Source organism: Lissotriton helveticus, chromosome 1_1 (genome assembly GCF_964261635.1).
Source record: "Lissotriton helveticus chromosome 1_1, aLisHel1.1, whole genome shotgun sequence".
Lineage (NCBI taxonomy): Eukaryota > Metazoa > Chordata > Amphibia > Caudata > Salamandridae > Lissotriton > Lissotriton helveticus.
Window position 1 is genome coordinate 1,942,973,700 of NC_136057.1, and position 26,853 is coordinate 1,943,000,552.

At 49.8% G+C, this 26,853-nt stretch overlaps 1 protein-coding gene across 3 annotated transcripts in view; it reads right to left on the reverse strand.

Moving 5' to 3' along the window:
• The window catches only part of TDRD5 (tudor domain containing 5), a 1,858,625-nt gene that overhangs the window by 1,557,125 nt on the left and 274,647 nt on the right, over positions 1 to 26,853 (reverse strand). For all 3 annotated transcript variants that reach the window (XM_078643707.1, XM_078643699.1, XM_078643690.1), the window contains exon 3: positions 19,539 to 19,925. In XM_078643707.1, coding sequence (XP_078499833.1) covers positions 19,539 to 19,925 — 387 coding nt within the window. The remainder of the gene's footprint in view (positions 1 to 19,538; positions 19,926 to 26,853) is intronic.

The following is a 26,853-nucleotide window of genomic DNA, read 5'->3' on the forward strand; positions in this document are numbered from 1 at the left end:
GCAATGGCCTCTGCTATTACATCGGCTGTCAATTGCGCTTCCAGTTCCTGAATGTTTCCCGCCGTGAGGTTGGTCAGCTGGAGGTCCTCCAGAAACGGTGCATAGCGTTCAGGTTTGACCAGTGTGTCAGCCGTGTACAGCTTGTGCATATGCTGTCGAAATTCTTCAAGGATATCTAGTCTGGAATGTACCAGTTCACCTGATTGTGTGCTTATACAGGTGATCAAAGGGGTCGCCTGCTCCATACGCAGAATCCATGTTAACAGCCGACTAGATTGGTCTCCCTGTGCCTGCAGCAATTGCCTATATTTAGTTAGTGTATATTTGTCCAGCCTGCCCCATATATCTGTGATTGGATCTTGCAGTGTACGCTCCTGGTCTCGGATCTCCTCCTGTCCCTGTACGCCCGTCTGTACTTCTGCCAGTGAATCCTCCCTATCGCGTAGCTCACCAATCAAATGCCTCCTCACCCCCTATGTTAATCCCATTCCAGCACCTCTAACCACTGCCTTCAAAGCATCACAATCAGTGGCCCTGTTATCAGTAGTATTCCAATTAAGTGTTATATAGTCAGTAATCCAGCAGTGTTTCAGCACAAAGTTTACTGTCGGCCCCAGGGTCTGTGATTCCTCGTCCGATCCTGTATTTGCCTCTCCTTGTAGCTGCGCCGTCTCACTTCCATCCTCTGGCGCATCCAGTTGCAGTGATTCGTCCTTGTTCACTGATCAGTTGCTGTGCGGGATCAGCCAACATTTTTGCTCCTGCTCATTCTTTCAGTTGCCAAGAGCCCCTAGCAGATCGTGTTCCACAGCGTCTCTTCTGTCCCCTCTGCTCACCAGAGGGCGATCTTCTCCTCGAATTTCTAGCCATTCCCAAACGTCCTAAGGAGTATCAAAAAAGTGTGGTCCGCCCTCGCAACTGACCTTCAGCTTAGCTGGGTACAGTAACATATAATGGAGACTCAATCCACGTAGTTTGCGCTTTACCCCTACAAAGGATTTCTGTCATTTTTGCACATAATCGGGGTACACAGCAATCGTGCTGTTTTCATACTGGGGATTCCGTGGCTCTCGAGCTGCTCGCAGTATGCAGTCCCTGTCGGGGTAACTTAATACTCGTATCCAGTTTTCCAAGAATTGCTCCGTTGCTCCCTGTTCTGCTTTTTCGGGTATACCCACTACACGTATGTTACTGCGCCGTGCTCTCCCTTCGGCTTCCTCCACGTGGTTCTCAAGCGCTTTTGTGGGCACGGTCATCTGCGTCACCTGTTTGAGCATTGCCACATCCCCTCTCTGCTCCACTATGTCTCCTTCAGCATTTGTGACTTTTTCTGCTACTTTCCGTAAGTCTGCACGGAGGAGTTTGATATCTACAGAGACTATCTATACGATCCTCCAATGCTTTCCTGGAGCCCTGGATAGCCGTTCTGCTCTGGTGGGTTCTTGACACTCTCCTTCCAGCTCCTGTTCTATCCCCCCGGCCTATCATGTCATCAGCTGGGACTGGGGCTGGTGCCTGGGGGCAATATACTGTGTGATAGTATTGGACCCAACTGCCTTATTTTTGCCCATAGTGCTTCCGTAATTGCAGGTCACCTAGCTCTTAGTGATAGTTCATGGGTGCTAGTCTTGTCTTTTTCGATCCAGGGCTTCACTTTGTCTGTGCCACTAGTCACATCCAGCCCCTAGTTCCCAAAGAGGTGGTCACCTGACATTCAGCCAGCGGATCCCTGTGTTTCAGCCCTATTCCCGGCAATGACACTCCTCTATGTTCTATGTTAATATGGCAAACATGAAGTGTCTGGACCGGCGCTTACGTCCCGCACCGCCACTTGCCAGTTTTTCAGCAGACAGACCTTATCTCCTTCCAATATGGGCACTGTATATGCAGCAGGGCCCAGCCGAGGCTCACCCAAGTCTAGTTCCTCAGGCATACAATTATGCTAGCCTCTCCTCTGCTCTTTTCTCACAGCTCACCACAGGGGAGGGGGCAACTGTGGTCGGAGCTCAGCGCTCCATGTCCTCATGTCTGTTCCTCCCACACAGAGCCTGACTCCGGGGTATCACTCTTATGGGGCACAGGCAAATACCTTGCAGATAGGCGCACCCGCCACCGGCGCAGATTCTCAGGTCCTCTCCAGCCTCACTGACGCAGCAAATCCGGTCCCGTCGAGCTGCCACAACACACGCCAGGCGATGATCGGGCTGCACACAGGATGCTTCCACCTCCACTCACCTCTTGGGGCTGCAACAATCCCCCATCAGGAGTCAATGATCGCCCATCGGGTCCAACTGCCCCAGCGCTCGCACTCACTCCACTTCTGCCTTCTGCCAGGCAAGCTGTGGTGCATCCGCCCATCCGAGCCGCTTCTCCTCGCACTGCAGGGAGCGTCCAGACAATCGAGTGACCCACGGCAGCGCATCCACCCCCAGCCGACTGTCGCCAGACCGGCCCAGCTCATCAGCCGAGCAACGAACCTGCAGTCCACTCGCTGACGTCCTCCCCTCAGGGACCTCAGAATGATCCCTGCGCAGTAACAACCCTCGCCTTTGTCTACCACTGCAGAGCCCACTTGTCAAAATCCGCAGGGTCAGGGCAGGTGCTGCCTTCTGCTAACAGGATATATGCAGGATTCACGGACGAACAAACCAGGAGCTCAGAAGGCTCACATCCTGTCGGCCATGTTGCTTGGCCACACCCTCGAGAAACACAAGTTAAGAAACAGCCACTTCAGCAAAAGAACATAGAAATTTAAAAATGTTTAAAAACTTAGGCTCTAATGCATTCCATGTCACACTGTACATTTTTACTTGTGTGACCAATGCAAAAATGCAAAAATACATAAAAAAAAAGAATGTTGCATGAACATGAAAAACTGATGGCTTTAAGACAAAAGAAGACTTAAAAAGGTATGAGGATCCTTCTCGGGTGAACTGAACAAACTGCATTACTGCCCCTGCACTGAATGATGGGAAGGCTGGCAGCCTCTGCACTTCTTTAAAGGTACTGTGTCAAATAACAGTGTATTCTCAGGCTATTAGTGGCTACATTTTCCTTTTAGTTTAGGGTTTTAAAAATGGTCTAGGGGGGCGTTGCCAAGATGGCGAGCTAGGAGGACGCTTTCCTCGTGAGCTCCCGAGACCCCGGAGCCTTTGCACCGCCTGTCACCGCTGATCTCCCCCGGATCGGGCGGGAGGCAGTGCCCGGCACCGGTAGGCGAGTGACGACGCGACCTGGGGATCCCCGGTGGCCTCCCGGACGCAGAGAAGCCGCGCCGGAGTGTTCTCCGGAGGGGTGGCCTACCGCCCAGCCGAGGGAAGCCTGAGGGCAGACCTGCGGAGCCCGCCGGTGGAGTGGCCTAGAGCCCCGCGGAGCTGCGGGGGCTGTCGGAGGTGAGGCGCCCCCAGTACGAGCCGCTAGCGAGGCGACGGAGCACCATCCTGCGGCGACCCGCCATTACTCCGCCCGAAGCCTTGTGAGGCGGACCCGGCGAGGCCCAACTACGCGATCCCGGGGATCCGGAGGGCCGAGAGGCCTACCTCTGAGCGCCGGCTTCCGGAGCCTCCCGCGGCGCCCCAGGCACTCTGGAGGATCACTACGGGGAGCGGAGTGCGCTCCGGGGAGCCCTGCGTAGCCCGGACGAGAAGCGGAGCCCCAGCCCCGACATGACCTATGTGGGCCTACAGAGCGGCGGCAACGCCTAGATCGAGGGCCCTTCCATTCGGGCTCGCCACCCGTGACACCGGAGCTTGAACGTGCCGCTGGGGCCCCCCAGCGAAGGCCTTTCTGGTGCCGAGACACTTGCATGGGCCGTCCATTGTGGGGCACGAGGACTGCAGTGAGGGGCGCCGGCCTCAAGTGGGGTCAGCCTGCGCCATTCCTACTACGGCGCGGAGGGGGGCTACCCAGACCCCTCCGAACGGACTATACTGCTGCGGCTGGCCCGGATGACCGGGCGACAACGCTTTGGCGTGGGCACGGCGGAGGGGCCCTACTGCCATTGACCCTGGACGCTTTCCCCCGCGAGGTGGGGCAGAGAGGGTGCCCTGCTGTCGGTGGCGGATAATTACACCCAACCTGGTGGGGAAGACACAGGAGTCTGCGAGGCCCTACAGCTACGACTAGGCCGCGGAGTGGCGCGCCGGGGAGTGCTGGCACGTGCATCCCGACCCCACGCTGCTCAAGACCTTATCAGTGCCCTCTCCACCGCGGACCGCTCCTTCTACTACGATGTCGAGCAACCGAGGGGGTAAGAAAGGCGAACGCACCTTGCCTGACATGTTGAGCAGGACTGCCCCGAGACAAGAAAGAAGCCAGACTGCCCCAAGCCCCCATCCGGCTCTCGAGGGGCAGAGGGAGGGGAACCTCCGGTGACCCGATCGTTTCTAGAGTCGCTGTTTAGCACCCTCAGGGAGGACTTCCAAGCACAGAAGCAGGAGGTGGCCGGGGAGGTCCGCGAGGTGAGAAGGGACGTCGATTCCCTTGGTGAGCGTGTATCTGCTATGGAAGAAACTGGCCACACCCGTGACGCTGAGATGGAGCATCTGCAGCAGGAGGTACTGCGGCTCAGAGACCAACAAATTGACCTCCAGGCCCACGCAGAAGATCTCGAGAACAGGTCCAGGCGCAACAACATCAGAGTCCGAGGCGTCCCATCTGGAGAAGAAGGGGAGGACGTGGCCGCATACCTGGGAGATCTGTTTCGGGACATCTTGGGAGAGGCTGGAGACTTCCCAGTGCGGATTGACAGAGCACACAGAGTGGGCTTGCAGCGACGGGCTTCGGCGCCAGCCCCGGACATCTTAGCCTTCCTGCCGGACTTCCCCCTGAAGGAACGAATCCTACGCGAGGCACGACGTCGTCAGCCGCTGACTTTCCGGAATCACCCGGTGGCGCTGTTTCAGGACTTATCTACGATTACCCTTCAAAAGCGCAAATCCTTTAAAATCGCCACGGACTTCCTAAGAGAGCATGGCACGGAGTATTCCTGGGGTCACCCTTTCCGGCTCATCTTCCGCTGGAACGGAACTCTGCATCAGCTCTGATCCCTTCAGGATACCTGCAAGGTGCTGGGGATCACGGCAACGGATAACGACACCCCCAAGCCTTCCCGTCGACGCGCCACTAGAGATGGGTGGCAGAACATTCGTCGGCGCCGGCCCGCTAACCTGCCTTCGAGACCTGACTCGCCGACGGTCAGAGCAGAAATGGACAGCGCGATAAGGGAGGTATCCAGAGACACGTCGTCTGGTGAGGTGGCCTTGACGGCCTGAGCACACTCCGGGGGGAGATCTTGATGGCCTCATCTTCACAGCAGGTGCGAGGGTTCTGGGGGGGAGGGGGCGGCGGGGGGGTGCAGGAGGTGGCTGGACGTCCACTCGAATAACTCACCACAGACTTGTCCGAACTGGACCGGACTGGGACAATGATCCTCGTTCATGAGACGTTGAGGGGGGGGAGAAGTTGGGGGACCGGGTGGAGTGCGGGAGGAGGGTGGTTGGAACTGGGGGGGAAGGTTTGGGGGGAGTGTGCGTCCCGAAGTTGGGGGGGGGGCGGCCGGGAGTTGTGCTGGTTGGGGAACGTTTGGGGGGAACTCTGGTATTTGTGCTGTGCTATCATGTTTTACTGCTGTTTTTGCTTTGACCTCACGCCGCGAGCGCTGGGTTGCGGGTATCGTGCTACTGGGCTCTTACAAATGTTCGGCTTTGCGCCGCTGACGCTCACGGCGGTCACGGCCGACACATACTCATTGAACGCTTTCCTGGGGACGACTATACATGGCCCTTAGGGTAGTCACCCTGAATGTGAAGGGACTGAACAACCCGGTCAAGCGTAGAGCGATATTGTCCCTGCTGGAGAACACCCAGGCAGACATCTGTCTTTTACAGGAAACCCACCTCCTGGCCCGAGATTACCTTAGATTGAGATCACCGAAATTCCCAGTACAGCTTTTTTCCTCAGGGCCTACTAAGACAGCAGGGGTCGCAATCTTAATATCTAGAAAATTTAAAGGAGAGGTCCTGCACAAAGTTGCGGAGCAGAAGGGGAGGCTCCTAGCTTACAGGGTCAAGCTTGGGGGTTTCTTGTTTACTGTGGGATCGATCTATAGCCCGAATGACCGCCAAGACCTGTTCCTACACTCAGCCCTAGAAGACGTGGCGACAACACCAGACAGACACATAGTCATTGGGGGGACCTGAATATGGTCTTTGATTCACTCATGGACAGATCTACGCAAAGACACCCGCACACCGGGGAGTTCTCGCAACTGAGTCACTCCCGCCTTGGTGATCTCGATATGCATGACTTATGGAGACGCCTACACCCCACCACTCGGGCCTACTCCTACTACTCCCACGCGCACAAGACATACGCGAGGTTAGATCATCTCCTGGTTACGGGACCGATGGCCGCACTGGCGACGGCTTCCGACATAGGGGTTCTCACGTTGTCGGATCATGCCCCGGTGTCGGGTTCCTTTCAGCTGCCGCCGGTGTCTCCCTCACGGGGGGTCTGGCGCCTCAGAGACACCCTGTTGCATAGGCAGTCGGTGGTGCAGAAGATACGCGACGCGATTGCTGAATACCGGTCCCATAACGATAATGGAGATACCACCCGAGCGACACAGTGGGCCGCCTTGAAGGCGGTGCTCCGTGGAGATTTCATCGCCATCTCCTCTGCGGAGAATAGAGAACGACAACAAAAAAGGGATGAGCTTACAACCAAGGTACGGGAGGTGGAACAGGAGCATCAGAGAACGGGGGCCCCCAGAATTTGGAGGCAGCTTAAGGCTGCCCGGAAAGTTCTCTCCGCGCTGGACATGGACAGAGCGGAGTACGCGGCGCTGCGCCTGAAGCATGCATATTACACTGGCGGCGATAGGTGCGGCCGCCTCCTCGCGAACAAACTCCGGATGAAACGTCAGCGTCAGCGGTTGCGGAACTGTCGATTCCCGGTGGGGCGACGGCTACGGAAGACCCCCAAATCGTGGAGGGATTCTGTCGCTATTATGCCGGCTTATACGCAGGCGACCTCCCCTCAGCATTGGCTGAGGCTGATTACCTCGAATCGGTCGAACTCCCCGCTCTCGCCCCGGAACAAGCGGAACACCTGGAGCGGGACATTCGACCTGAAGAGGTGATTGCGGCTATCTCCCGGCTTAAGCATGGGAAGGCCCCGGGACCCGATGGTTACACCCCACTTTTCTACAAAACGTTCTGCCAAGAACTGGTCCCACTGTTGATGCGACTCTATAACTCTTTCGCGGCACCGGGAGCTATCCCTCCGGATTTGCTCCGGGTGACGGTATCGGTCATTCCCAAGCCAGGGAAAGACAAGACTGACTGCGGCTCCTACCGGCCAATCTCACTGTTGAACGTGGACCTCAAGCTCTATACAGAGATATTGGCAACCCGATTGGCGCAATATCTGCCTGGACTTGTGGACCCGGATCAGGCTGGGTTTGTCCCTGGTAGGCAAACGGTGGACAACACTAAGAGAGTAGTCCACGTCCTAGAGAAGGCCTCCCGTGTCCCCGGGGAACGCATGCTATTATCGGTCAACGCGGAGAAGGCGTTCGACCGCGTGTGCTGGTCTTACCTGGAGAGAGTGCTCTGCAAAATGGGTATAGGGGAGAAATTTCGAACCCTCACATTTAACTGTTATAAGTACCCGGCCGCGGTGGTACGGGTGAACGGGTGCAGCTCCGACCAATTTGCGATAGAAAGAGGAACCAGACAAGGGTGCCCGCTGTCCCCGCTTCTCTTCGCCCTTTACATGGAGCCGTTTGCCCAGAGGATTCGTCAGAACCCAAAGGTGACTGGCGTCCGGATGGGGGGCTACGTTCACACCATTAGTTTGTACGCGGATGACGTGATCCTCCTGCTTGATGACCCGAAGGATGCGCTCCCAGCCTGCATTGCCGAGATGGACGCCTTTGCCACGGCAGCGGGCTTCAAAATGAATATGGGGAAATCGGCGGCCCTGGACCTCTCGCTCTCCACCGCAACGAGATCTGAGTTACAGAGACGTTTCCCCATGAGGTGGTCTAAAGATCTGATCCCATACTTGGGCGTCCTGTTGGCACCCTCCTTGCCCGCTATGGTGACAGCGAACTATACGGCTTTAGGCAGAAAGATGAAGGAGGAACTGTCCCGTTGGAACAAGGGCACGTTGTCGCTGCTAGGACGGGTCGCCGCGGTGAAGATGACTCTCTTGCCGCAGGTCCTGTATTTGTTTCGGGCCCTGCCACTTCAGCCACCGAAGGGTTGGATCCGACAAGCTCAGGCTGACATCGCCCGCTTTGTCTGGCAGGGCCGCAAACCCAGACTTAAGAGAACTCTGTCCACGCTAGCTCCTGAATCCGGTGGCCTTGGCATACCGGATCTCCACAAGTACTTTCAAGCGGCGCAATTACGGTATTTCGTGGAGTGGAGTAAATGGGAATCTGACAGGCACTGGCTGTTTCAGGACCAGGCGGTGGCAGGCAGAACCTTACAGGAGATACCCTTCATGCGCAGAGCTCATCGCCCCCCTAATCTTTACGCGTCCTTTGTCACGCAAGTTCCGCTCAGAGTATGGGATGCCGTGAATGCTACACATGAACTAACCACCTTCCCGTCGCCACTTACGCCATTGATTGGGAACCCTGACTTTCAACCTGGGATGGAACCTGGCACGTTCGCACTCTGGCGGGCTGCCAAGTGCTGCGCTTTGTTTCACATGTATGGTGCGGAGGGAGTAGTGTCATTCCAGGACCTCAGACGAGATTACCACCTGCCCGAGACTGAACGCATGCGGTATTTACAGGTTCGCCACTGGGCTCTGCAGCGGCAAGTGAGGGACCTAGCCGACCGGAAACTTACACCTTACGAGATGTGGCTGGCGACACGCTCTTCAGATGCCAAGCTCATCTCAGACCTGTACCGACTTTTACAGCCCCCCACCTTCCACATCCACAACCCCGGCCGGGATCGCTGGGAGCGGGAATTGGGGAGGGAACTAAGCCACAAAGACTGGGACGGCATCTCCTATCGCGCACGTCACTCGGCTTACCACACTGGGCTCACCGAGACTTTCACTAAAATAACCACATACTGGTACTACACTCCGCAACGACTGCATGAAATGAATCATAACATCCCAGACGCATGCTGGCGCGAGTGCGGACAGACTGGTACACTTACGCACGTCTTGTGGGACTGTCCGTTGCTAGGTCCCTACTGGAAGGAGGTCTTGGATGAGATAGACCAGTGCTTTGACATTGAACTGCCTCGCTTCCCCGCCTAGGTCCTATTAGGGTTACCTAACGGGTTGATGTATCCTCTGAGGTCCAGGAGAGGTAGACAGATAGCGATTGCATTAGGCTCTGCGTTACAGAACATACTCATATATTGGCGCACCACCACCGCTCCCACCATTATAGGGAGGGTAAGGTGGGGGCAGTTGGGGGGGGGTTGTTGGGTTTTTGGTATCAGTCGTCATCACCCTTACGCCTAGCACGTGGCTCTACAACATGTTCTCATTGTAATGTCTGTAATTTTGATGGCGCTCATGGAACAGAGACTCTGAAGAGCACTTTCTGACGACAGTATACATTGTATGTATTGGTTTTCTCGTTTATAAACTTGCAATAAAATGCTTTAAACCTAAAAATGGTCTATACCAGTGGTATTTTCAATCAAATACCCTATACTCTTAATTTGACTTAATATGATGTAGAAAATATTGCCAATTACAGGCACGTTTATTTTGTAAAAAAACATTTTTTAATTTGTTCAGGGGATCCCACACATGCCTGGAGAAATTCTATTTTTCATGGATAAAATAGAGAATCCCTTGACAGAGAAAGAGTGTTCTGACAAGTCTACTTGGACAGATTTAAGAACCTTCGTTATCCAACGTTATGGTGTGATTTTAAACACACCATCCTCATAATTACATGTTTATACAAGTCAAAAAAGCTATAAATTCTAAACTAAACAGTATTAATCTCTCCTAACTACAAAAAGTGATGTACAGCAATATTAATAGATAATTGTTTGCTAAATAAACACTAAATATTAACAAATGCACCTTACTTAGGTAATTATTTTCCCCTGTATAATTCCTCCAATGCAATGACGGCATAATGAGGTCGGCGTGGGAGGAAACGCGGGAAGGTACAATAGGAGGAGTTAATCTACAACATGAAAATGGAATCTACTGTGTATATGTAACTTATATAGGTCTTCTCTAGGGGTGGGTGGCAAACTCCAATCCGTTGGCGGAGTTTGCAGAGTTTTGCATATTCCGCACTTCGATTGGGGCGCAGAGTTCTGCAAAAATTCCACCAACCGCTTGCAGAGCAGAGTTTACTGGCACCCATCCCTATGGACTGGGTAAAGATGTTTTTTTATGACCAACTACACCATACTTTTGCGCATGCTCTGTAACTGGGAGTTTACCAAGTCAAGCTAAGTGTTTCATTTCTATGCATGCTCATTAATGGGCTGTCTTTGAGAACCACCAATTAGTAGTGGCTTACAATTGCGCCTGCTCTGTGGGTCCAGGGATTCTGAGCATGCCTTTGTAGTTAGTGGCTCGGAGTCTTATTCTGAATCCACAGTGTTAAAATCGATAAACTTTAGGTGTACATAAGCGGCGTTCATTTATGTTCACCACAGCATATTGTTAAACGTAAAATGACGGTCGTGAACATTGCCTGCGGCATCTTGCTTAGTGGGTATTTCTATGTGCACGTAAGCTGCAGCCATTTTACACATCACAGCCATTTTGTACTATGTTAGAACGGACTCTTAGATCTGGCCGGTCTCACATGTTTTAGATCCTGAAGAAAGGTCCAGCTGCGAGATAACATTGTCTGTTTTGACCTGGGTAGGGGGATAATTACTGTTGGGTTTGTGTGGGAACCTGCCCGGGGCGGGCACTCAAGCTTGTGTAACCATGTTAATAAAACAGATGCATTATGTCAAACCTGTATAAAAGGCAGAGCCAAAAGGAATGCAGTTAGAACACCTCCCTGAGACATCCCCGTGTCTGCAGTTGACGTGGTCTCCTCTCGAGAGTAATAAACCTTTTTCTTGCCTTCCAGTTCCAGCGCCTGCCTCATTATTTTGATAGCAAATCCAAAGTGAACTAAAGGTGACCCTGCGTCGGGCAGCATTGGGGGTCTTCGGAGACTCGCTGCTTTTCACAAATTGGCGTCCCAAACGTGGGGTCCATCAGCGAAACGTGGGTCCGGTGAGAGAGGTCCTAACGACAGAGTGAACATCTAAACGATTGGCGTTAACCTGCCCTGAAAAGACCCTCGTCTGGCTGCCGATCAACTGAACTTCCCCAGTTCCGAACGGACCTCTCTTGAGTGACCTGCGGTCCTGACTGGGACCTTAGAGGAGTGCCGCATTGATTTTGGAGTGAGAGGACAAATGGGCGCTGGAAAATGTAAACATAATTAAATGACGTTAAGCAGTAGGCAATGAAGCAGGGGAGCACTGCACGTTAAACAGTAATTACCAGAGGAGGAAAAGAGAAGAGAAAAGGCGGGGTCGGCATCAGACACGCCGAAAGTATGGCAGGGCATGCCGGCCCCTGACGACCATAGAGGTGGCCTGTCGCGTGCAGTAGTGATGCGACAGGAGCGCCTCGATCGCGATTGGTCGCGGGCCTCAGGCATGCCCCGGAAGTGATTAAAATCATGTCCGGGTCATGCGTGTGGCCAACGCCAGGCCGGTTAGAACCAGCCTGGCTGTAAAAGTACCAAAAAAGGGTGGGGAGCAGAGGAATTATTATTATTATTATTTATATTTGTAGAGCGCAACAGCTCTACAAAGAATCGTCCTCTTTGCTCCTCGTGCCCCCAGCTTTCCAGACCAGCCTCGCTAGGAGGCTGTAATTCGAATTTGTTTTTCTTCCAGGTGGCTTGACTGCGCGATCTTGGATTTGAATGCGGCGGCCTAGCGTGGTGGTATTTGGATCACTTGGCAGCATCATGAAGGATTGTCGGTCAGCAGGAGCAAGGACGTGTCCCCGTTACTACAGGGCTCCGGTGCAGGCGGGCAGCTGTTATTGCGGTGGCGGGAACACCGTAGCATCACAGTTTTTATTGGGCGCGCAAATTTGAGTCGCGGGTGGAGAGTTGTGCCCATACACGGCCCAGGGATCTCCAGCTGTTACCTTTTGTTTGGGAGGGAAAGGTTTAACGGGCAGCACTCGCGCATTTAGGAATCAGCTGTTGTTTTCCCGCATGGTGGGAGCGTTGAAGAAAAGGAGGCGTATTTGCACGACGCTGGGCTCATTTTAACATAGGAGCTGTTGTGGGGGTGGTTTAAATCCCAGCTGTGCGCACGTATCAGAATTAACCAGGAATGAGGTTTTTTGGGACAGCTCGAATGCCACATCGTCAGCAGTGAATTGCGTGGGTTGCGTCAAGGGGTAACTTAGGCAATTCCTGTAGCAGTGTAGAGTGTGGCTCACGTTTTGGTGTCATTCTACTTAGAGACAGCCATACCACGGGGTATTGATTGCATGTGTGGTATTGGGAGTCACGCCTTTTTGTTTTGGTGGTGTTGACTGGTGGCGGTGGGAGAGGGGGGTGCCTCACCTGATCTGTTTCTTTGTCCTGTTTTTAGAATCCAGGAGCTTTAATAACGGGACAGGAGCACGAGGAGGCCCATCTCCGTTGGAATACCCGGTGCAGCACACAGGAGTCGCTTAAGGGGACACTGACAGGCCTGCATTCCACTGCTTCTTGGGGCTGCACGGGCTTGAGATTACTCGCCTGACCCACCGGATTAGCTGGTGTGGCGCGGCCTAGTTGCGTGGGTGTTTTGGGCCGGCGTGTACCTCCAGCATTATGAGGTAAGGGCCTGGACAGGGTACCAGGCCTGGAAGTACAGTGGGGTGTGTCCATTGCAGGCCACTGCTCGAGTGAACTTACTTAAGTGGGGGTAGCATTGTGTACACTGTGGTAGTAGCCAGCACGTTTAGATTAACCCTCCAGTTGGTTAAAAGCAATGGCTAGTAAAGTAAAGCGTGGTGAAAAGCGCTCTCGCATGGAATACATGATGGAGACAATGATACGCAAAATGGTTAAATTGGTTAGGAGATGGAAGAAGGTTGATAAATAAGGACAGAACCTTGCAGCTCTAGTAGAAAGGGTAGAAGGACAAAGTGATACTATGGATAGGCCTAGGTGAACCATAGTGCTCCCCAAGACCAGGGGAGAACTAGCCCCCCTTCCCAGGCGGGCTAGGCCCAAAAAAGGGGTTACAAAAGAAGAGAATATGCCAAAAGCACCTGTGCCAGTCCCCCGGCCCGGGGGTGAAGGGGAGTTGCCCGGTCCATCGGGAGTGGTTCCTCTGGGAGGTGTTCCTTTGGGTGCCCCGGTCCTGGCGGTTGTTCCTGCGGGGGCCTCAAAGGTTGTTCGTCAGGGCCCCGGCCCTGGTTGTCCCTGCAGGGGTGGTCCTGGCAGGAAGCAGCACACAGGATCCAGTGGCTCCGGGGGTGCGGTCCCAAAAGAAGTTTCTGTGGGCTCTAACCCGGTTCCTCAGGACTTAGTGGCACAGTTAGCCGCAGTTCTTCCATGGTTAGGGAAGGCGGGGATGTCATCAGCATCGGTTGGGGCAAAGGACTTGGGGAGGACCCGTTGGTAGAAGCAAGAAGGATGGTAGCTCAGTTTGTTGCAACACCTGAGGGCACGTCAGGTGAGGGGCTGGGTACACCTTCCCATCCCAATCCAACTGGTGGGGTACCTCCACTTGAATCGAACAAAGAAGTGTCAGTGAACAGCCTAGCGAAGGTGAAGTTGACAGAGCCAGCTAGAGAAGCTCCAGTAGGTAAGCAGTCAACATTGCTGCTGTTGGGTGTGGGTGAATCCTGCACCGGGCGGGAGCATTTGGCAAGACACGTAACACAAGGTGAAAGAAAGGATATGGTCAGGGAGTTATGTTATTATGTTCTCGTTGCTCCTTGATGAAACAGAAAGGGAGGAAGCAAAGAAAAAGAAGGACTGGATGCTCCCTAGAGAATGGGCAAGTGAACCGTTAAAATTCAGGATTAAAGAGAATTTGAATAACTGGGTTAGAGGTTTCTCAGTATTCATTGCAGTGATGGCTGAACGTTTTCCTAACATACAGGCCGAGATGGCATGTTACGAGAGCAGGAGTACTATGGCTCATGACATGTATGGGGACATTGGTTGGAAGGAGTATGAGAAAGACTTAGGAAAGCTAAGGCAGCTGACCCATCCCTTTCCTGGGACCGCATTGACACAATCTCGTGGTTAGATCAGTTCGGGGTGGGAGCACTGTCCAATAACGGGGCCCAGTCATTCCAATCCTTTCAGCCCTTTCGGCCACCTCAACCCTCAGGCACCGCCCCTAGTGCGGAAGCGGGGGAGGACGGAAAGGGACATGTGGGGACTTTAATAGGCGATCATGTACTAGGGCCCCAAGCACATGCAAGTTTAAACATGCATGTTCTATCTGTGCCAACCCATCGCACCCAGAGTCCAAGTGTCTCGAGAAGTCAAAGGATAAGGGTAGGAGGAAACAGGAATGAGGGGAGGGCACAACATATGGCACACTCACCCATTAACATAATGGCTAGGACTCGTTGGCTGAACAAGTACCCTTATCATTCCACTGCTAGAACATTGCTAGAAGGTTTCATGTAAGGGTTTAGGATCCCTGCACCGGTCGACGTAGGGGTTCCTGAATACAAAAATCAACTCTGTTAGGACCAATCACGGCGTAGCGGCAGCAAAAATTGAGAAAGAACTACGCCTGGGCAGAATAGTTGGGCCATTTGATTGCATCCCGGTGCTCCCCTTTGGGGGTGGTAACCAAAAAAGAGGATTGAGAGTTCAGGTTGTTACATAATCTGTCAGCACCTAAGGGCAGCTCATTGAATGACGCCATCAGTGATGAGATTTTTAGTGTAAAATATGCTTCCTTTGACCAGGCGGTGGAGATGCTCAGGGGCTTGGGACCTGGGACATTGCTGGCAAAATCTGATATGGAGTCTGCTTTTCGCTTGTTGCCATTTCACACATTCGATTTTCACCTTCTGGGTTTTAAGTTCCAGGAAAAATTATACATGGATATGTGTATGTCCATGGGTTGTTCGGTCTCCTGTGCTTACTTTGAGAAATGTAGTTCTTTTGTGGAATCGGTTTTTAGGCAGGTGGCAGGGCATCAGTTTGTCATGCACTATCTGGATGACTTTCTTATCCTGGGGTTGGCAGGCTCCCAAAGTGTGCATGGGCACTGCAGGAATTTTGCATGCTCATGCAGGCTTTTTGGGTCCCCCTGGCGCCGGGAAAGACAGTAGGACCAACAACAACAATAGATTTTTTAGGCATTGAGTTAGATTCAGTTCAAGGGTGTTTCCGATTACCAGCAGACAAGATTAAAATATTCAGGACAGCATTGCAGCAATGCTTGGCAAAAGATAAGGTTACCTTGCATCAGTTACTGCAAACGGTGGGGCAGTTGAACTTTGGCTTGAGAGTCATACCAATGGCACAACCATTTTCCCGCTCCATCTACCAGGCCATGGCCGGTCTCAAAGAAAAGCACCACCACACCAGGCTGTCAGCTGAGGTTAGGCAGGACATGCGGATTTGGATGGCATTGCTGCAGGACTTCAACGGCAGGGTAGTTTGGTCCGGTCCACCCACTAATTGTGTGGAGTTAGGTTTATGGACTGCAGGTAGTGTGGGATTTGGGGCCCTACCCGGTAATGAGTGGGTGGCGCAGCATTGGCCGGCATGGTGGGTGCAGAATGGGGTGACAGCTAATATTGGATTCTTGGAACTGTTTCCCATCTGGGTGGCCTTGACAGTTTGGCCTGAAAGATTACGTAATCAATCAGTGGTGTTTTGGTCTGATAACATGACTGTGGTCGAATGCATCAACCAACAAGCAGCACGATGTAACATGATTCTCCGCCTATTGAAAGAGATAGTGTTGTTATGTATGAAATTGAACATGCAGTTTAAAGCTAAACATGTGCCGGGGGTGTTGATCTATGCTCCTGACGCACTCTCTCGCTTCAAGATGCAGGTTTTCAGGGCACACCTCCCCACTGCAGAAGCGACTCCAACATCCTTCCCAGAAGTACTTTGAAGATTGGTGCCCCCAACTACCGAACCTCGTGGCAGCTAGCCTAGCTCCCAGGACCAGGAAAGCTTATGAAGGGTCGTTCTGGGCATATTGTATTTTTTGGGAAGGGATTGAGCAGAGAACTGGCATGACACAGGGGCACTCCTGCGTTACTTGGGTGCCTTGAGCGAAGAGGGGCGCTCAGGGCGGCAGCCAGGCGACATGTGGCAGCAATCTCTTTCTTTGCGCAAACTAGAGACAGGGGAGACCCCACCAATAGCTTCACAGTTAGGAAAGCCTTAAAAGGATGGCATCGCATCCAGGATTCAGCACCGGACACGAGACGTCCAATAGGGGTGGAGTTGCTAACATCTCTACTAGGGGCGCTTGACAGTATTTGCAGCACCACAGGGGAAGAGCTGCTTTTCAGAGCTGCAATTTCATTAGCCTTTTATGGGGCCTTTAGGATAGGGGAATTGGTGGCCCAGAATAAACAGGATGTGAAAGGGGGTCTGCAGTTAGAACATTTTAAGGTACAAGGCGACGCCAGATTGATATCCATTAGGAAATCAAAAACTGATCAAGAGGCCCGTGGTGAGGGGGTAGTACTGCATCAGGCGCATGGTAATCCTTGCTGCCCCGTAACACACTTAGAGGCATTCTTACAGCAGAGTCCTAGTACGGGGGCGGGGCGGGGGGGGTGGGGGTGGGGGGGGGGACATTGTTAATCCATGCTGACGGTACCCCGCTCACAAGGTTTCAGTTTAAGAGAGTCATGGATATGGCGGCACAGAAGGCAGGTTTGGATCCTAGTTACTTTGGAACCCATTCTTTCAGAATAGGGGCTGCTACCTAGGCAACAGCAAGACGTTTTCATAGCAGTAACGTTAAAATGATTGGGAGGTGGTCTTCCAATTGTTATAAACGCTACTTGAGGCTGCACATGTTGTGAGTAGGACATTTGCCTGGTGCTGATACATGTTCCTTCTCTGCTTACATTTACAGTTTCTCAAGACAGTCACGCAGGGGGGAAACTGGCAGCGGCACATCAACAGCTATTATCAACACAAGGACGTACACATCCACAGAAATCAGGATCACATGTCGTTTGGATGATTGGCCATTCAAATGTGAGACATTTGAATGCATTTTTATTTTCAGGGAATTACAAATCCAGAGGTGAACAGGCCGGTGTTAGGGTGGCATTTCATGGAAAAGGGGGTCTCAGCTTTTGTCACTTCAGGGGTTTTGTGAGGGACCTGTTGAGCAAGGGTGGGGCTCTCCCTAGTATCATTATCTTGCACCTGGGAGGGAATGATCTGGTAAATCTGGGTAGAAGAGGACTAGTGAAAGCCATAATCACGGAAGTGTGTTGGTTAGCTAAGACATGTCTAGTATGGTCACCGATGGTACCCAGATTTCAATGGAGGGGGGTGGAGGAAGTCTGTGAGGGCACTGAATCACTTAGTATGGAGGATCAATAATAAGATAGAGAGGTTGTTTAGATCTCCTCATTTACAGACAATCGCCCACAGGTGTATCAGGGGGGAGCCGTGCTTCATAAAAGACGGTGTCCACTTGTCTAAGGTAGGTAATGAAATTCTTCTAGAGAATCTGCTAGCTTGGTTGGGGGCTACAGAAGCAGGGTATGACCTTCTAGTTAGCAATTGGGGGGGCCAGATAGTCGGTCAACTATGCTGGCCTGCGGCGGTAAGGTCATGATTGGTGAGCACTAAATTTAAGGTCCTTAGAGGGCGGCGCCATTCTTGAATGGGGTCGCCCATGAGGGAGGGACAAGAGGTCTCTCCTAGAACTCCAGGGGCAGTGACAGCCGGTTGGCTGGATGGGTGAGGGGGAGTGGGGAGTTACACTTTACCTAGGCTGGTTGGCCACCCCGCACGTGCACAATGGCGCCAGTAAAGGACGCAGAACTGCAATGGCCCTTATGGAGATAGTATACAGAGCGTACAGGGGTAACCGGGTGGGAGGGAGGGGGTACCCTCACAGTGAACAGGCCCTTTGCGCATGCGCATACCAGTGGGAGAGTGGGCTTAATTTGATAAGGATCTGACACCAGTTACTGACCTTGCCGTAGGCTCAAATAGGGATACGCAGAAAAGTAACTGCCATTATGATTATTAAGGATGATATGTTTAGAATCGGATAGGAATAACTTGTATTAGAGTTATGTTAAGGTTAGCCATCTGATATCTGTACGTATCAATGTAGTCAATGTCATTTTATGTTTTCTGCATATTGTGTAAATATTGTAAATCTTAAGTTTATTTTAATTTTGTTAATAAATACGGTCAGGGGTGTATCTACGACCCCCTTATCCAAAAAGCTCTTGTTAATGATATTATTCAGGTCTTGACAAGGGAGGAGGGGGTATAGGTAGTACCAGGCCATATAAACACTTTGCGGGATTAGAATGCAGGATAAAAAACTGCAAACTTGAAAGACCTGAATTTACTTATACCTCACTCTACCCCAAGACAGACCACCACACTACTGAATTTCTCTAGTACGTTTGAAAAATTAACTTTAGGGATGAAGGGAAATCCACAAAGGACCATAACTGACTGCCAGGAAGCGCATCTACATATTAAAGCTCCGGGGAAGATACCAGTAACTAAGAACCATATACTGTAATCTCTAAAATTGACTAGTATCTGCTTACGCTAAATGGACCCTCATTTAAAACGATGGGCTAAATCTTGATTTCAAGTTCTGCAGAACGTGTGTATCTAAAAATGTATCCCTGCTTTCATTTCTCCGTTTTCTACCTGAAGGATATTACCTAGGGGAAAAGGGTTGTAACGAAAGAAAACGTGCAGAAACAAATCCTGCATTATTCTCCATTCGGACCTCAAAAATTGGTGGTCAAGTCACCCAAGGGGAAAAAAAACTGGGCAGTGACCGAGATTTCCTGGGTGCGATATTAATGTCATGTAGTTCGGATTAACTCGGAACGAGGCCATAACGTGGTGGCAATTCAAATACCAGCAAATCGTTCGAACACAGGTGACTACAAGTGTAAACCTTTCAACACAGGCACACAATTTAGTCACATAAGTTATACCATGAAGCAGAAACATTCATAGTGGCCATTTCCATTCACTGGTGAAGCCAAAACACATGTAGCTTCACTGAAGTTACTCGTAATTTATACTGGATTAAGCTAGCATTTAAATGCCACGCAAAAACTGTTAAATGATCACCACATAACTAACATTTTTACTAATATATAAAGGCTGATTTTACCCAGTAAATTCAAATTCGACACCTTTTCCCGGTTCTTCACTCGAGGTAAAAACAATTACCGCCAGAGAAATTTTAAAAAGCATGAACAAATTACCCACTGTCAACTTTGAATAACATTGTGTATGATGTACATAAGTGTGTGAACGCATATATTTTAAATAAAAGTCTTACCTGAATCCTCCATCGCTCTGGAATTGTTCTTAAGAACCAGCAGAGAGCCAGCACGTGTCTGCTGCACAGAGACTATGTCGGATGCTGCCTGCAGAACCTCGAACATAGAGTAAAAGCCATAACAAAGGTACTGAAAATCACGGCCGAATCTCTGACGGTAGGCCTGCTCAAATTTGGACAGAAGGACTGGGGAAAACGAGAGCAGGTCTTTCAGCTCACTCTTCACAATAGCAGGAAGTATTGGGGCAGTTCTACTCCGTCGTGGAAGTTTAGAATAGGACGTCAAGTACGCTGATTGAGTCTTGTGAGGTGCAAAACGTGGCTTACTGCTGGTTTTCTGCCGAGCCACAAGACTTGCTATTTTCATAGTAGAATCATTAGGGATACCTGAAAACAGAGAGGAGTGTGCAAAAGATATACATACAGTCAGTAGGGTGGAACAGTTAATACTGTGTGCAATTAGATAAGCACAAAAGACTCTTGGTGCCAATAATGGGCAAAGGTTTTACTGTGCTATAAATAAGTAAGTAAAAGCACAGGCGATCACGGAGTCCAAAACCATTATTCCAGGTATTGAAGAACATGAAGTTTCACTAACTAGCTGAAATGACCACCCAGATATACATATATATGAGAGAGACAAAAATACATCTGTTAATGTGAGCAACTAAATATATGGCAACTCAACACATTTCTACCGGAAGTAAAAGTAGCAAATATTATACTGTTAAAGCAAGTGCTGTTTCACAAATTCTCAACAACTGACATTTAAAACACATTTACTCATGTCAACTGTTTCACATATGCACGTCGTCCAATAAAGTGCAATAAACATGTTTTTGCCCCCCTCCCCACTCCTTTATGAGAAACTGTAATTTCGTCTGTTTATCAAGTCGGAACATTTGGGTAACCGTTTATTATGTTATAATATTTTTCCTAATCAGCCTATCACTTCTAAACAACCTGTGGGTTTAGGGGGAAGACCTAAACATTATTTTTAGAACATCTCATCCAAGGAACACGTGAAACAAATTCTTCATATCTAGAGTCTGGTAAACGAAGCTTAACCACTTGCTCAGATGCCCATTCTAAATGAAAGGCTTCTTGTAAGCTTCAACATGTATTTGCTGTTCTGAGACAGAACAAGGTGGCTGTAGGCTTGATCCTTTGGAACCACAGGTTTAACTGAGAATGGTTGCACACCAACCCACTCCTGCTGTGAGAGAAGCCCCTCCCACCGGTAGAGGAAACAAGAGGTTAAGTCATTGCAAGCAGATATGTTAGACCCAGAGGTTTCGGGCTGGCTGGGACGCATCAAAGCCGGTCAGAATCTGTCCTAGATAAGATGAGTACGATACACGTGTGTGATAACCTGTACTCACCCTTTATTTATGGATTTGTAATGCGCCGGAATCACACCCGAAGGTGTATCTCCGCGCAGTGCTGTAGGGGATACAGGTCGAGGCGGCGCTAATACTGAAACAGAGTAGTCTTAAGACTCTTCCTGAAGGCTAAGTGACTAGAGCACTGTCTGAGGGGAAGGGGAAGGTTGTTCCACAGGCGTGGACCCATAACAGAAAGTGCGCGTCCTCCCTGTCTGGTCTTGTTATGTCGGGGAATCTGCAGTAACAGCTGGTTACTAGAGCGCAGGTTGCGAGAGGGGCGATGATGGACAAATATTTCGGCCAGATAGGGTGGCCCTAGGTTATGGAGACTTTTGTGCACCACACAGCAGGTCTTAAATTCTACCCGTTTCCGGATAGGGAGCCAGTGGAGCAGTTTAAGAAGGGGCCGGGATGGTGTTCTGGTCTCTGGTGTTCTTGGGTAGCTTGGCACTGAGCAGTCAGGCTTATCCTCAGGGCCCCAGTGTAATTTACTGGCACCACACCACCTTCGCAACACACTGCATATGCCACAAAAAGACTCTACACCGTGTGTTGAAATCACAGGTCTTTGTATTCCACACATATTGAAATCGAAACGAGATACAAATTGTATATACTCTTTACAATTATATGCATTTGTCGTACTTTACCATTAGCAGCAGAACGGCATGAACATATGTGCCCTAATAAGAGGTATTCACCCAACACGACATTCCCCAAGATCGCATATCCCCAATAGGTGCAATGGTCAAGCAATCACAGGTCTTTGACTGCACCTCGTGACCCAGCCCCTCAGTCACTCAACTACACCAGCCAACGATACAAGTTGCCCCTTCTGGCGCCACATTGATTAGATTGTCAGTACCACCTAAAACGGAAAGAAACAGTTACTTAGTTACATCCATCCCGATTAGATCTTCAGGCGCCCAGGAGCACCCACACCAGGGCAGGATCGCTTCCCCCCCGTAGGCAAAAGATTGTGACTCAGGAAGATGGCGCGCTTTCAAGTCTGAAGACTTGTCTGTAGCTCCCAACAGCCAGCCGTCGGTGCATACAAGGCACAAAGAAACCCCTCGGGCCCATCATGATGTTCTCCACAACAAAGTACCTTGTGGCGTGGCTCCAGGGCAAGGGAGCCAGCGACCTCTGACAGAGGACGCAAAGTCCGGCACTGTCGTCCTCCCGATCTGGAGGTCGAAGACAGTCTCAGTTCCCGGTCAGGTCCCCCAACACCAGTCGGACACCACACGGTCGGGAGTGCAAGATAGCACAGGTCCCCTGGTTGCAAGCTCAGATCCCTCAGACTCTGCAAGCTTCCCCCGCACTACTGGAACTCCTCACATCCCGGCACCTAAGGTGAGCTGCTGATCTTTACGAGCACACTCCTCTGCCCAGTTTGATGATGGTATACGTCTGGACGGTCCATGTCCCACCCGACCATCACTTCCACCCGTTTCTGCCACACCCTGCATGATCTTTATGATCTTGTGGAAATGCAGAGATCCTTTGTGTCCCTGGGATCTCGTGGATAGGAGGCCAGTTAACACTTCGCTTCAGGTTAGCAACGTCCAGGCAAAATGCACCAAGTGATACTCTCCTTCCTGGAGCACAACAAGTTCCAGATCACCAAAAGTCTGCAGATTTTCCAGCTGCAGTCCCTCCTGCCCTAATGATTCCTCCTATGTCCCAGCGTCGAACTAGCGTAGTATGATTCCAAATCCAAAAGCGTCTTTACCTTCTTAGGTCGGAGCCCCAGTCGTTATACCCACAATGGCCTTTGAAGGTGCGATCAGTTCAAAAGGCCACCTTTGAAATGCTCAAGCCCTCTCTAAATTTTTACCTGTCTGCCACCCTACACCAAGAGGTTGAATCACTATCTTTAGTGGGGCCAAGACCCTGCCCCCTGGAATGCAGGTTCCAATTCCACCCCCACATAAACATCCCAGAAGGGGGTCCTCAGAGTAAGAGGTCTGCAGTTTCCCTTGAGCCCCAAGTTTATGGCCTATCAGGAAAGCACAGATGTAGCTGTCCCCACAGCACCCAGATGGTAATTGGAAACAAGCCGACAGGCACACAGAGCTACAAGCATTGAAATGCCCACTTTCCCAAAGTGACATTTCCACAGACACAATGTCGGATCCACTTGCACTACCAGAGAGGAGTCGCCATTACAAACTCATCGATATTGAACACTATACTGCTATTATTCTGCACGTAGGAAATACTGCTCAAAAGCCTTTCCCTATATTTCCCAAATCTAATCCAATGCGAGAAGCAGGACCCCTCGTACCAAACACACCATCCAGTGCCATTCACTACCCTTGCATGTAACACACATGCGCACATGCCCTTCTTCCCAACAAGGCACCCTGCCCCCAGGGAGAACTCCGATATAGCAAGAGGCATGCAGCACTTTGTCACATAGCTTTTTAAATGCCAAGCTGTAGTGTAGTTCCTATCTTCCCAATAGGCTCTGCGCATTGGAATAATACCTACAGCAGTAAAGGCCTAGGCCAGACGTTAACTAGGTCTACTACTGTCGATACTAGACTTAATTTTTGGGTTTGCCAGCTAAGCTCAGAGTTCGCTAGAAACTTTCTCGAATGTTCAGGAAAGAATTACCTCCCCTGATTAGACAAGAAGGGATTTAGTTTCTGACAACCATAGAACATGACAACTTTGCTCTCCCCTAATCAAGAGTCAATCTCAAGAGTCGTGTGAGCACAAGGCAATTATTTTACTCAGTCAGTACGTGCATTCTTAGTCTTATCAGAATGTAGAGAAAAGGAAGAGACGTGCGTGTTCAATAAAAAGGTGTTATTTATTGATCAGTCTCTTTTCTCATACATGAGAAATGGATCGATATTATTGCAATACTTATAGTTAAGTAAAGTGCATACATTAAAAGCAATAGTATAAAATAATACTGTAAAAACATTGATATGGTTTCTGAGCCATATGATGTTTAAAATGATTAAAATATATTTACATACACATATACATTTGACTAAACGTACTCAACTGGTGTTTCTAAATACGCCTACCCCGTGTACCTGACCTAAGTCTAATGCGTGGGCGGGAATAGAAAGTTACAGTTTAAGTTAAGTTTGTTTTTGCCAAGTGAATAACTAAAGAATTCTCTGTGAGGGGTTATTCAGTTCTGTACCTGGAAGTTAGGATGAATGAGGAATGGTATCTCTTTCTCTGCTCTCGATATTCCAGGCTGCCTGCGAGGGCTGCCCAGAAACGCCGGTGCTGGGTCTCTCGGCTTGAGATAGCAGCGCGTCAGGAAGGCGGGGCTGCTGCCAGCGGGGTCTGCTTCTGCTCTCGGCTTCGGCAAGTATGGCTGCTCCGTCTTGTCACCACGCGTGTGTTTGCATAGGGCAAGATCGGCAATATTTATACCTTAAAGGTGCCGAGATTGACGTAAGGATGGACATAGATACGTCAATAAAGATGTCATACGACTTGCTCGTTAGCACATTCTTTACTAAAGTTCTCTGTGAAATCAAAACAATGGCCGCAGGGTTTTTTCCAGGTTGTCATAGGTTTGATTTGTTATGAGAACGTCGTATGCCTTATCAGGGGCTGGAGGAATGTCGCTTGTCTAATTAGATCTCAAGCGTTATGACCTAATCAGATAACACGTTCCTGTGCCGTAGTGTGACTGCGTCAGATAACGGTATCTGCATCATGGGGGCTGTTCTTGCCTCATGGGCTGACTGCTAGTTAACTTGATAGTTAGTTTAACCAGAATAGGGTCAGGAATAGGGGGATCGATTCAGAACCTATAGGAATACATGACACCCACTCCACGCTAACTATGGTCATATCTACTAATCTATGCATAGTATAACATAGTACAACATACTATAGAGTATAGTGTATACCTTACCACCCCAAAATACATAAATGCATTTTGAAATTTTCAAATATACTGAAAAATTGCAGTCATATATATAGTATGCACTTAAGCTATGAATTAAATGCAAAAGTAAACACGCATTTTTATGCATTATTGCTTATTGGTATATGAGAAATACACATGAAATGGCTCTTAATATGGCTATACAGAAAGGAAGTTTCGAGACCATTTCATCACATAATAAAATATTTGTGAACATACCAGCGGGCAGCTAAAGTCTAAAAAGTATCTAAAAATAGAAATCTTAGTTCTCTAGGAATAGTTCCTTACTTTAAGCAGAAGATCAGTGTCCCGGAAAAATTATAGTAAGAAAAATATTTTAGGGGCTTGCTGAAAAAAATTGCTGTCCGTGAACTGGATTGTAATTGTTCATGTGACTTTATTTTTAAAGTTGAAGGCCGAATTCAGGGAACGCCGTGTGCGAGTTTACTCAAAAGTCTCTATTTCTGTTCTGGAGAGAACATCATATCATTCAGGCTTTCGAAAAAACTGTCAACAGCTTCATGGGAAAGTTCCTCTAAGTCGGGAATAGGTGTAACCATGCATTCATGCGCATGATTGTCTCCATTGACATTCTGATTTGCATCACTGACAGAAGGTCGTACCTGTTCGATGCTGCTTTCATCTTGAACTTCACTACTCTTCAATCGTAGTGGTGAAGATTCCAGGAATGCCGTCATCAGGATTGGCAGCCTTTGAGGGCAGCACAAAGCGTGAACCTTGGTAGGAACCAACAGTGTATCTGCATCCACTGGCGCATCCGATTGTAGCATCAGACAAGTGTCTAACACGCATTCTTCTCCGCATAGCAGACACCTTAGTACAGGTAAAACACACCTTTGCCACATTGGTCGAAATGATAGAAACCAAGTCATGTTCAGGTCTCTAAGCCGGGAGAGTCCCAGGATTTTTGATATCCGGTCCCGGTATCCAATGGCTAGGATCGTATCTTCCATTGTCGCGAGAGTTTGATCTGTGACATGGGTTGCCATAACGAAAAATAAGGACTAGGAATAGGATTCCTGCAATTAGTCCCAGGATCAAGGGAAGTCCGCCAAAAATCGAATGGACGAAATCTGGAAAAATACCCAGTATGGCTTTGAATGGTGTTAATGCCATCGAAAATACTGTCTTAAATACCCCTGAGATCCCATTGGTATCAGAAATATTTAAGATTTCGCTCAGGATTTCCGCGAAATGTACGGGGGAATTAGTTGATAATAATGTATGTATCTCTGCAGTCGTCCTTGCGACTTGTAGATCATACATTTCTTTTGATGACGTGAGCCTTGTAGGCGTCTGTAGAAGCACTGTTTTCATTCTGCTTAAAGTATCTATTCGAATAGAAGTAATTTTCAAATTGGGCCATGCCCTTGCCTCCCTGTCTGGGAAGGAGCTGGGGAACAAAGAACGTCCACAGCACTTGACCTTCGCAGTCGTAGTGACGAGATAAGGAGTCCCGGGCATAAGACTACAACATCTGCGGTCTACAATAAGAATGTAACTCCCATTATAGAGTCTTTGAAAGAATGGTTCTATTTCAGTTGCAGGTGCGCCTTGCTGGTGACATGAAAGGTTGTATGAATTCCCTTCACAGGCTCCGTGCAAACTAATACCGTTACACAGAAGCGTGCCGCTTAGTGACATAGCACAATTGTCGCCACTAAGAAACACTTTCTGTCCTTTATTACTGACACATGCATGTGAATAGGGCAGGTTCCAAGTTGTTTTAAGGTACCCCTTTCCCAATTTCTCGTACATGCCAGCCTGTATATATTTTTGGCAGTATTGAAACCTGAAGGTTGAGATTGGAATATTTATGATTCCGTGTATTATCCATTCACTGACAGGTCGTTCTGACATTGTCATTGGTAATCTTTCTAGTTTTTCAATGCTCAAGATTGTATAATCAGCACCCTTTTGCGCCATACCGATCTGTCTATCAGTAAGGTTAAAGATTTGGAATAGTGACGTTGTGTTGATTAAACGCCAAGGCACATAGCCT